Genomic DNA, 12,966 nt, shown 5'->3' with positions numbered 1-12,966 from the left:
ACCCAAAACACACAGCCATGGCAACAAAGGAGTGGCTCAAGAAGAAGCACATTAAGGCCCTGGAGTGGCCTAGCCAGTCTCCAGACCTTAATCCCATAGAAAATCTGTGGAGGGAGCTGAAGGTTCAAGTTGCCAAACATCAGCCTCGAAACCTTAATGACTTGGAGAAGATCTGCAAAGAGGAGTGGGACAAAATCCCTCCTGAGATGTGTGCAAACCTGGTGGCCAACTACAAGAAACGTCTGACCTCTGTGATTGCCAACAAGGGTTTTGCCACCAAGTACTAAGTCATGTTTTGTAGAGGGGTCAAATACTTATTTCCCTCATTAAAATGCAAATCGTTTTATAACATTTTTGACATGTGTTTTTCTGGATATTTTTGTTGTTATTCTGTCTCTCACTGTTCAAATAAACCTACAAAGAAATGATCAGTCTATAATTTTAATGGTAAGTGGGCAAACGTACAAAATCAGCAGGGGATCAAATACTTTTTTTCCCCCCACTCTACCTCCTGTTTGTGTTTCTGCCTGTAAGACGGAATGAGCAAGATGGCGTCGTGGTCGGAAATGGCGGGGGAGGGCTTTGTATGCATCGCAGAAGTTAGAGTAGCAGTGGTCGAGGGTTTGCGCATGCGCGTAGCGCAATCAATATGCTGGAAGAATTTAGGTAGACTTGGTCTCTAATTTGCTTTGTTAAAAAGGAATAATTAAAACTTTGCCTACATATTATATACATTTACATTTAAGTCATTTAGCAGACGCTCTTATCCAGAGCGACTTACAAATTGTACAGTGGAACAACCACTGTACAATAGTGCATCTAAATCTTTTAAGGGGGGGGTTAGAAGGATTACTTTATCCTATCCTAGGTATTCCTTATATACATATTACCTCGACTAACCGGTGCCCCCGCACATTGACTCTGTACCGGTACGTCCTGTATATAGCCTCGCTACTGTTATTTTATGGTTGATGCTTAATTATTATTATTTATAATATTTTTTACTTCAGTTATTTTTGTTAACACTTTTTTTTGTAAAACTGCACTGTTGGTTAAGGGCTTGTCAGTAAGCATTTCACTGTAAGGTTTACACCGGTTGCATTCGTCACTTGTGACAAATACAATTTGATTTGAATTAAAGCCCTTACAGTAACCACGTGACCCCATGACACAGGGTGACGAGCAGATTTGCCAGTAGAGAGAGATCTCTCTTGATGTTATAGGCACTTTGCGCAGACACAGAACACGCAAGGCTAAATACATTTTTAAAACAGTCTCCGGTTATCACCTCATCACCGACCTCAGACTTCAGGCGGCGAGAGCGTCGCTCAGGGAGCGGGCAGTCCTTGTTCGGAGTCCCGTCACTCAGGCTGTCCCTCTCTCTGTCCTCTTCATCCTCCTCTTCCCCCATGCCCTCATCCTGCTCCTCTCCATCATCTCCCTCCTCGTACAGACGGTGGATACCCTGAGGGGGACAGAGAAGGTAGGGAGCAGAGGTAAAAGACAGCAACAGAGGCAGGAGAACACCTACAAACCCACTTCACAACAAGGTGGTGGTATGGTAGGTTTTACTGTAGCAGATGTAAGGTGATGGTTGCTAGCTTCTTGGAGTGGTTGAATAGAGCAGGGAGTAGTAACATTTATACCATGGCATTGTTGAATACACATTTCTGATTGGCATTCTAGATCATGCATTATTTAAGTGATAATGCCCGATAAGCCAGTGTTTGAAGGATATATTGGCACGGGTGTTATGCCCGAGGGACGGCAAACCGTGCCAATATATCCTCCAAACACCGGCTTCAAGGGCATTATCACTTTTCTCCAACAGGTTACATAGGTTACATATTCAAATAATGACTGACATATTTTCATTCAAAACTTTATTTTGATTAATTTATTCATACTATTTAATCATTCTACAAGATATAGTCCCGACACAAATCTAGGGTTGCTACCCAAGCCGGCTGGTCGTGCATTCTATTGGTTCAGTTGCTAGAGACGCGACCCAGTCGTTCAGTCTTTCTGTTCGTTCTAAACGTTCCATTGCCTTACTGGCTGGCAAAGTTCTTATCCCGTGCTTGCTAACTTAGTCACGTCAAACAATGAGGTGCGATTTCACCTGGCATATAAACTGTGCTCTCGTCAGCACACTGTTGAGCAAGCCAACACAGTAACACAATCACTTCAAACACTGAAGCTGTAAAGACCGCAAACTAGCTGCACTTTGTTTTACCTTTTTTCAATTGACATTTCTTTGTATATATCCCTAAAAATGATGCCAGCTGATTCATGATTTTAACTGACTGAGAAACGCTGCCTGCCTCTGTTTCGTCCTGACTCCCGACCCCTACACGTTCATTACTAAGGGACAGCTGGAGATCTAATTTGAATATTGAAACAATATCGCAAATGTCTGAGAGACAGACAGCAAGGTTTATACTAAGCTTCGCTGTTGAAAACTAAATGTTAGTCTAAAATAAATGTGAGAATGTCTAGATGCTTTTTATAGTGGAGATCAAGTTTATAATTTGCCTGGCTGGGCTGATGAGAAAGTGGATTGCGCAGTCAGACGGAACAGAGTAAATAGGCATTTTAACATCATAGATTTAGCTGATGCAAACTTGTGGAACAGACACTGGCTGGAATGCGCATTTAACCAATCAGCATTAGGCTCACCCGTTGTATCATTCCCTATAACACACAGTATATCTGCACGGTAGCATTCAATGGCTATAGTTCATTCTTACATGTTCTATGTTTGAGCTGCTTTTGAAAGCAAAATTCAAATGAAAAACATTATTGGCATTGTTGAATTTGATTTTCATAATGGCAAGCTAGGACTGATGGTTTGGTTAGCTAACCTAGCAAGTCTGTTTGGTTAGCAAAGGAAACTACTGTAGCTATCGAGTAAACTTGCTAGCTATTCCACTGGATGTTGAACACATTTCTAGCAGCAAAGGTGTTAAATTATAGCCATGGTATAAAAGGGATAATCAACTCGAGGCTCTGTGTGTTCTCTGGAAAATAATGCAACTCCATGGAAGGTTAGTTCCATTCCACTAGCACGTTGTTATTGTGTGCATGTGTCGGCCAATAAGTGCTTACAGTGAGCGTTGCTCCAGACTGGAAGAGCTCATAGGGGTAGAGGATCCTCTCAAAGTGGGACCGCAGCAGAGAGCCCATACCTTTCCCCGGGGGGAAACCCATCCTGCTGGCCACCTTGGACCATCTCTTCTCCTTACACACTGTCTCAAAGCCTCCCTCGGAGGAGACAATCTGAAATACAATTTTTTTTAGTAAGATGGTTGTGGTTGACTAATAAACAAAAAGCATATTTTCAGAAAACTAAGGAGACATTCAAATGTACACCAGCACTTAGCACCTCTTTGTTGTCCCAAAACAAAATCCAAAACAAACTACTTACTCCTCAGTTATACTTACACAAACACCACCCTGCATGTTTATAAAAACAGTATACTGTTCAGGTTAATGGTCTGACCTTGCTGAGCTGGTACAGATCAAGGATCTTCCTCTCCACATGAGGGAAGCGCAGCCTGGACCCCTGCAGCTCCCAGAACTTGGCAATCTGATCCAGGAAGTTGAGCTTGACTCGAGTGAGGGCCTGAAAGCAATGGGAGAGGTGAGGAAAGGGTACACAAACACATGAAAATCAAATCAAATAAAAATCTGGAACGCTCCACTCTAAACAGGAGTATAAAGAGGTGTCTTTGGGTGCTGATGCCTAGGAGAAATCAAAGTAAAGACAAAGCCTACACATTCCAGTGACTAATATCCTTTAAACACTTAATGTAGGCTAAGCTACAACTTTTCTGACCCTAAAAACCCTTCCTAAAGCAGGCCTAGGCCTACCACCCATTCAGCCAGCGCTGTTAACCCAGTCATTGTATTCAAGAGTGCTGCCCCCAAAATGTGACAACAGCTGCAGTCAATGCACAAAAGGTCTGCACTGTCCAGCCACACCAACATATAGGCAACCTCCTCACAAAAAAACATGTGTATTCATAGGCTACTACATCTATTAAAACACATAATAACATATGGTTAAATAACATACATCAGTGAATGACTGACAAACTCAGCTGAATTGACTCCTTACTTAGGCAATACCTCTATTTTAGGCCTATACCTTATAATGACTACAAACAGGCTCCTAACTGTATTTCGATTATAGTCTTCACAGTGTTGTAACTAGGTACAGTATACTTACCTCCAATTCATTGAGTCTCTGGACTCTGGGAGTGAAGCGGAAGTTGCGAACATCGCAGGCGAAAGGAGGTGCCCAGTCCTAACAGACAGAAGAGAACAATTGAAACCAAATTAACAACTTTGGTTCAGATTTTCATACAATGAAGTAATGAGGAAGTAAAAGCAACAATAAAAAACAAGAAAACACTTGTCAACATAAACATTACATAACACTTCAAATCCCCTTTTCACATAAATATAGGGATGTGTGGATTACAGATTGGGAAAGCATCACCCAGGAAATTATATGTTAAAAAAAAACACGCTAAACATATAAAAACGTTTAAATCCATCCGACAATACTGGATATGACACAAATAATTTAAGTCCCTGTAGTCTAATTGCGTCAAAGACTTATACCCAAAAGACAAATAATATTGGAGCACAGTGCATCAAAGAAAGCCTCCCAGAAGCAACTGTCAAGTTTCAGTGCTGGTGCAAAATAGACCAAATATAAGAGGGTTAGCCTAATCACTCAAATGTTCCATGTGGGAAATAAGAATAAAAGAGAAAAATACAAAAAGGGCAATATTAGACATACATTTTATCTGCACAAGGCCAAATATGAAAAACATGAAAAGTAGAGCATTAAGGTTCTAATTTCACGTCCTGCTACTGTTGGCCTATCCCCCCCCAAAAAAATATATATATTACTCTTTACAGCTAAATACATGGATATTGTTCATATTGTAGTCATGATGTAACAAAAACTTGAAAATATAGGGCATCAAATGAAAAGCACCTAGGAGTTCATATCAAATTGTTAATAGTTAAAAAATGTATCTAGACATCATCTAATTCGTGTAACGTTACTTGATATTCCGAATGTAAGTTGCGATCTGTCCAGGAAGCATCAAAAAAGAAAACAAAGAGTCATAGACGGGAGTCTGGAATAGAGGCCGCTGTTTTAAAGACGACTTTACTTTAACTGTTTGGCAAAATATAAACATACAAAATCATTGTTTAAATAAAATGATTAACAAACATGAAATTTGACTCATATTTGACCTCCACAAGTGAAAAATTCAACGAGTAAAATGTCCTTACCCAACTAAAAATGTGCGTCGGGCTAGGCCGAAAATACCATAAGTAGATGACAAGGGCACAAACCAACGCAGGCGTAAATCTTAAAATGGAAGCAATGTGTTATATTCCAAAAGCAGAAACAGTGAGGTTACCTCGGGCGGTCGAATTTTGCAGATGCCAGTTCTCTCTGCAATAGGTCGAATCTTGTTTATAAATCCTAGTGGATCCGAAAAATCTTCCCAACTCGGCTCAAAAACTGGGCACTCGGGAGGGGGTACGAATTCAGCAAAATCGGACATGATGAAATCACAACTGTTAAATTGTCTTTAAAAAGTCAATAGTACTTGTGTTAAAAATGTATTATGTTGACATCTGTGAGTGACATCATTCCATGATTAGGCGCCATCTTTCAATTAGCACACATATTGTTGCTTCGGCAACTTCTCCTTCATGTTCATGATTGTTTTAGTCTGAAGAAAAATAATTTCAATGAAGACAATTTCTTGATATGCCAACAGCTGGGCGACATGACAATATTGTTAAGTTGACGTCTCAAAGACAAAACTGTAAAAGATCAAAAATAAAATGTCCATTCCTATTCCATTTTAAGGAAATTACTGGGCCAAGCCGGGCGGCGTCCACCCCCACCAGTCCTGTGCAGCAACGTAAACTGCAGAACTACCTGAAGCGCAGGACAAGATCAGTCAAAAGCGCCATCGCTCCCCTGGACATATGATCCCCCATCAAAATAAAAACGGCCCCCAAAAACATGCATTTATAACTATTCTAAGCTGCATATTCACCGAATAAACATTTTCCACATTATTTGCGATTTCACTTTTGAATATCCATCGGTTGTGACATCTTCATGTGCCAGGATATTGTATTATTTAATCCAGATTTCGCAATATCATCCATTTAAAGTTGCGCATCAGTGGTTATCCAATCTAATTATGACATTCTTGAGTCGTTTTCCAGCCTAAATGAGTGCGACCCTCTTCATCCCGACGAGTAGCTGATGACCATCAACATTGAAACGAGAGCAGTTAGCTAGCAATTCGCGCACATTGTTGATCAAACCGTGTCCACTCCGACGTCCATTCATTTGAAGGAAAACGTTAATTTAGCTAGCTCGTCGCTACAACAGGCAGGGGGATCCGTGGAGTTTAAGAATCGACCTTCCCGATGCAGCAATGGACGTTATTTGCTGCACAATAAACCAGACGACAAGCTAATTGAAACCATTTCCATGCATACAGTTATCCTGCTTCGTGTCACTCGAGTACTTCTAGCTGCCGTTGTCATTAAAAACGACGATACTTCCTAGCTAATTTAGCCTAGCCACACGGTGCTGTGACTGCTTGCTAGTTGCTGGTGAAAAACTTCATATGGTCTTTCTTTAGTTTACTCGCACAGTTCTGGAACAATATATCTTTTTTCAGGATAAACATTTCGTCTAAGATTGTTCATTAGACGCCTATGTTGCTCGACTCTTGGGACTTTCCAATATTGTATATATTGAAATACTATCCACTTTTTTTGCTAGCAATGACCATATCACTACCGTGTACCAATCCTCCACTTCCGCCTCCACATCCGCTTCAATAAAACTAGAACCATGGTTTTACTTATCTCCCTATACAAAATCATATGCCTCCAGATATGTACATCAACATTTATGGTAAATTAGTTGTAGTTTTGTACTCCGTTCTTAACCAAGTGGGGGAAAAATCCATCCTCACTAGTGGCGCTTTCAAGACCACTCGGATTCGGGGAAAAAACGACGTCAAATCGTGACGTCAGGGATATTGAGGTCGGAGAATTCAGGCTCTAGGATGATCCCAGAGTATCCGACTTGGAATTCCGAGTTGCATGACCGTTCAAAACAAATTTTCCAAGTCGAAACACATTTTTCCGAATTGCCAGTTGTATTGAACACACTGAGGTCAGATGTCGGAGATTTCCGTGTTCCCAGTTGTAATAAAAGCGGCATGAGCTCCGACTTCTCCCATTATGACCTCTTATTTATTTTTTTACTTAACTAGGCAAGTCGGTTAAGAACTAATTCTTATTTATAATGACGGCCTACACCGGCCAAACCCGGGCCAATTGTGCGCCGCCCTATGGGACTCCCAATCACAGCCGGTTGTGATACAGCCTGGATTCGAACCAGAGTGTTTGTAGTGACGCCTCTAGCACTGAGATGCAGTACCTTAGACCGCTGCGCCACTCAATACTGATATCAGTATCAGGAAATTATCTCCATAACAGATTTTTCGGCAGTTAAGTGTAACAACTAAACATGATTTATTAAAGCAATCTATTAATATGTTTTTTTTTTCACACTGTATTTTCTTTACAAGCATGATTGATAGCTGTACTTGTAGTTTATGGTTGACCATCTTGTTGGCCATTAGCCAATCGGCGTTTCAACGAGTTCAAATCATGTGTGAATGCATCCAAATTGCTATTACACTTCACAACTAGTAATTACCACCTTCCCATTTGGTTATGCTGCGTTCATGTGCTCGTCGAAGTATTTGATTTCGATAATATTGCTTCGTTTCATTCGTGTGCTTTTTGGTTGGACTCTGCAAACTTGTTGGATGCATTTGCTGTTTGTTTTGGTTGTTTTTCAGATAATGTTGTGCCCAATAGAAATTCATGGTAAATAATATTTTAGGAAGGTACAAAGAAAGTAATTTGAACCAGCGATTCGTAACATGCAACATTTGGATCAGTTTGAGGTCCTGGGGACCGATGCATTCAAATCTTAAACATTTGAACCGGGGATCAATACCTATCGAGAATCGTTACATCCCTAGTGTTTCCTACTCTCCTTGTCTGTTCCTATCTCACTGTGTATTTGTTTCCTTTCTGGACTAGAAGTACACTGGGTATCTCTCCTCTGATGGCTGCCATGAATGGTCACGTCCCTGCGGTCAAGCTGCTGCTGGACATGGACTCAGACATCTACACTCAGATCGAGACCAAACACAACACAGCACTGACCCTGGCCTGCCAATGTGGAGCACTGCGTCAAGGTGAGAGCAGCCGTCATCGGCTGAACCTGGCATGTTATGTTATCTGGGCTAGAGTCAAATACATTAGGAATGATGTTTGGTGTTAGACTGTGTGGTGCAGTATGTCACTGACCCATACGTTCTCTCTGACTGGTCAAACTCCTCTCATGGAGGCTGTGTCAGGTGGCTATGCTGAGATGGGGCATGTGCTGCTGGACAAGAGCGCTGACGCCACCTGTCGAAACCTCCCAAGACACCGTGTGCACCATTGCTGCAGACAAGGGCCACTACAAGTTCTGTGAGCTTCTCATCAACAGGTAATTACTGTTACTTTTACGGCCTACCTACAGTATGAGGGTGAGTGTCATTTCAGTCAGAATACCATTCCTCTCCAGTCTCATTGCTCAGACCTGCGACTCTTCTCTGAGTGAGTTATTACAGTGTTATAACCAGCAGTGTGTGTAGTTCGGCATTTGCTTCTCGCTAAAGTCCAAACTATTCACATTTCCTCTCTCCTTTAGTCCAGTCCATCTCAGAGCTGTGACCAATCAAATCAATTCAAATCAAAGTTGATTTGTCACGTGCGCCGAATACAACAGGTGTAGACCTTATAGTGAAATGCTTACTTACAACCCCCATTTTCAGGGCGTAACATGTGGCTTCTCTCTGAGTGAATATGTGTGCTGTTGTAGATGGGGCTTTGCTCTCTACCCTGTGATTTGTTGTATGAATTGCTGTGATTTGAGGCTGTAGTTTATGTTTGATTTTTATTGTATGTGTGTGCATAAGGGGACACTGCTGTGGTGGATGTGTGGCTCAGGGCTATGTTCCCTACTCCCTACAAAGGTTTTTGTTGTATGTATTGTAATAATATCGTTCCTGTTTTTTCTTGTTTTGTTTTTTGGTATAAAATATAATTCTGAGCAATGACTAAATGTCTACTTATTAATTGATTCAGGTTGTTAGTTTACAACTATCGGGGGTTGAGGGATAATATGAATTTGCATCAGGACACTTCTGAGGGGACACTGGCGATACACCTGCAGGATGGACTTATTTCTGGCAGACAGAATGGGCCGATTCTGGGCAGTCATTCAATATGACATCGTTGCTAGCTGGGTAAAATGTTAGAATATCTTTTAGCTTTAGTTACAGCACAATAAAAAAGCAATACAAATTGTCGTTACCACCACCAACTTGTACGGGGTGTAATAACAGCCATGGTTGATGCTTTTTGCCTACTGTAAACATTGCACTCAGAAATTAGGATATAAATAGGACCCCAAACTGATCCAAATGTAGCATGCATCTGTCAAGGCTGTGGGTAACTGGTGAAAGGAGTCAGGCGCAGGAGAGCTGAGATGCGGGGACAAGGTATTTAATAAAAGATAACACCAGTATACACACAATACTTAGGTGCGGGAAAAATTCCGGTACCACAAAATAAACGGGCATAATCACAAAACCCGGCAACAATATACCAGCCGTCAGATACAGCCTTCACGATAAAACAAACACGCTGTCATAAGATAGTTCTGCAGGAAGGGGTGAAGTCAGGGTCAGGAGACTCAGGTACGTGAAACACGTAGTATTTTAATAAAGGGAAAAAACAGTCCAAAATATCAAGCCGAAAAGGCAGGGAAAATTCCAATAAAGGAAGACTAACATAGTCTTCTAAAATAATTCGGGACACAGCCCAGCAACCCTAACGCCTAAACGTTAAGATATAAAAATGACAGGAATAAATTCCCCAACCTACAACAGCAGACACGAAACAATCCCGCACAACCCCAAACAAGAAACTGACAAACTAAATACCCTCCCACTAATTACAAACACGAAACAGGTGCGCACAAAACAGACATAACTAACAAACACATGAAACATGGATCGGTGGCAGCTAGTAGGCCAGTGACGACGACCGCCGAGCGCCGCCCGACCGGGGAGTGGCGCCACCTTCTGTGGACGTTGTGACACACGCACACAAACATGGGGGAAACTAGAGGGTTAAATAATGAACATGTAATGAGGGAATTGAAACCAGGTGTGTAGAAAACAAAGACAAAACAAATGGAAAATGAAAAGTGGATCGGCGGTGGCTAGAAGGCCGGTGACGTCGACCGCTGAACGCCGCTCGAACAAGGAGAGGGACCGACTCCGGCGGAAGTCGTGACAGCATCGGTCAGAAAATCGATTCAAATGTTACGAATCGCCAGTTTACTAAATGTTTTTGTTCAAATTACTTTCTTTCTACCTTCCTAAAATACATTATTTACCATTCATTTCTATTGGGCACAATATAATCTGAAAACAACCAAAACAAACAGCAAATGCATCCAACAAGTTTGTAGAGTCACAAGCTTGATGTAATCATTGAGTGCTAGGAATATGGGACCAAATACTAAGTGCTTGACTACTTTAATACGCATAAGCGAATTTATCCCAATACTTTTGGTGCCCTAAAATGGGGGGACTATGTACAAAAAGTGCTGTAATTTCTAAACGGTTGACTTGATATGGATTAAAATATCATCCAATTAAAGCGGACAGTCTGTACTCTAACCTCATAGTCACTGTATCATTTCAAATCCAAAGTGCTGGAGTACAGAGCCAACACAACAACAAAATTGTCACTGTCCCAACACTTTTGGAGCTCACTGTATGTTGACAGTCATTGATCTACAAGTCATTTTGCATGAAGAACAACCCCTGGCAATATCAGTAGCTTTGTCAAACTGAGCGCTATCTACAGCTTCGCATGTTGACCACGGAGAGGTAGACCTATACCTGATCTGGCACATCTGTGCATCTCCTTCAGCATTCAAATGTTTGTAAAATGGTTTGCGCAATATTATGCTTTATTAGTTGAGTGACAACTAATGTCATTTTCTAGGTTCTTTTTTATCAAATGCGCTGTTCAAAAGGGTGTTTTACTGGAATAAAAGTAGCCTAAACTACCGCTGGAGGCACAACTCTCAATCTGGCTATAGGTAGGCTACATTCTGATCAGGGCTTACATTAGATTTTATTTCAATTGTTCAGGTTCACCATCAGCAATAGTTTTGGTAGTTTTACTTGAAGCAATCAGTATGCATGGTCATTTTCAGATATACAGGGTAAAGTTCAGAATTTCATAATGAGGACAGCAATCACTTTTGCTACCAAAAAAGTGCATGATCGAAGCAGGAGAAGAAGAGTTGCTCAATCCAGAGTCTGTCAAAACTTCCAAACAGTCTAAACCATTCTTTTATGAGACATGGTAAAATCCAAAGTTGTGCTATATATTCATTGGCAATGTCATAGAATTTTTTTAAAGATACGTATTGATACATTACTAGCTCTAACACTTTTAATCAGCAATGGGCTGATAGTGGGGTGGTAGATGCCCAGTTTCCCTTATAGCTCAGGTGACTACATACACTATAGACATATACACCACACACACACACACACACACACACACACACACACACACACACACACACACACACACACACACACACACACACACCCACACACGTCAGCTCAGAGAGATCCAGCTCAGAGTCCCAGCTCATTTACAGCAGATTACTTTAGAATGGAAAATGAATGTGTTTAAGCAACAAATGTAAGTGCATCAAACCATGTCATATTGCATCGAACTGAATCGCATCATTAATTTCTCTAATCAAACCGAATCGTTCCTGTATTGTATCGGAGCCCATGTATGTAGATATGTATCAAATCATCTTGAAAGGGAAAGATACACATCCCTAGGAAACATAACATGTGGACAGGGGTGATTATACTGTACACACAGGAGTTGATTTCAGCACCAGCGTTAAGGAGGATGTTGATGCAGCCCCCTGAGTGGGCCAGGCTGAGAGGAGTGTCGTCTGAAACATTACTGTGTTCCTTATTAGCCCTGCGCAGCAGCAACAGCTTTACCACCTGGAAGGAATGGACCACAGGTTTAGTCAATCCACAAAACACCTTTGTTGAATTTCCACTTAGGACATTTGTATTTTGTACTCTTTCTGGGGTCCAGCAACATTAAGGCAGTTATATACAATTAAAAATATTACATGACATTACATTTCATAACACTTTTACAAAACACAATAAGTATGAGCCCTCTGGCCACTAGTCTACTACCACATATCTACAATACAAAATCCATGTGTACATGTGTATAAAGTGTGCGTGTTAGTATGTGTATGCGTGTGTGTGTCTCTTCACAGTCCCCGCTGTTCCATAAGGTGTATTTTTCTGTTTTTTAAATCTGATTCTGCTGCTTGCAACAGTTATCTGAAAAGGAATAGAGTTCGACGTAGCCGTGGCTCTATGTAGCACTGTGTGCCTCCCATAGTCAGTACTAGACTAGGGGAATGTGAAGAGACCTCTGGTGACATGTCTTTTAATTATTTGTTATTATTATATATATAGTGGGGAGAACAAGTATTTGATACACTGCCGATTTTGCAGGTTTTCCTACTTACAAAGCATGTAGAGGTCTGTAATTTTTATCATAGGTACACTTCAACTGTGAGAGACGGAATCTACAACAAAAATCCTGAAAATCACATTGTATGATTTTTAAGTAATTAATTTGCATTTATTGCATGACATAAGTATTTGATCACCTACCAACCAGTAAGAATTCCGGCTC

At 41.1% G+C, this 12,966-nt stretch overlaps 1 protein-coding gene across 7 annotated transcripts in view; it reads right to left on the bottom strand.

Annotated features, from left to right (window-relative positions):
* LOC106575952 (lysine-specific demethylase 5A) overlaps nucleotides 1–7,063 on the bottom strand; it is a 49,611-nt gene extending 42,548 nt beyond the window's left edge. For 2 of the 7 annotated variants that reach the window (XM_014152718.2, XM_014152719.2), the window contains exons 1-5: nucleotides 5,448–7,062; nucleotides 4,232–4,309; nucleotides 3,503–3,625; nucleotides 3,109–3,279; nucleotides 1,289–1,465 (exon numbers count right to left, since the gene is read on the bottom strand). In XM_014152718.2, the coding sequence (XP_014008193.1) occupies nucleotides 1,289–1,465; nucleotides 3,109–3,279; nucleotides 3,503–3,625; nucleotides 4,232–4,309; nucleotides 5,448–5,594 (696 nt within the window). In that variant the 5' untranslated portion in view covers nucleotides 5,595–7,062. Of the gene's footprint in view, nucleotides 1–1,288; nucleotides 1,466–3,108; nucleotides 3,280–3,502; nucleotides 3,626–4,231; nucleotides 4,310–5,447 lie in introns of all 7 variants that reach the window. The other 5 variants (XM_014152720.2, XM_014152721.2, XM_014152722.2 and 2 more) reach the window with 4 other exon arrangements.
* Nucleotides 7,064–12,966: the final 5,903 nt, after the last annotated feature.

This window comes from Salmo salar, chromosome ssa17 (assembly GCF_905237065.1).
Source record: "Salmo salar chromosome ssa17, Ssal_v3.1, whole genome shotgun sequence".
Taxonomy (NCBI): domain Eukaryota; kingdom Metazoa; phylum Chordata; class Actinopteri; order Salmoniformes; family Salmonidae; genus Salmo; species Salmo salar.
The sequence above is the reverse complement of the archived record's forward strand: the minus strand, read 5'-3'. Positions and strand labels throughout refer to the sequence as shown.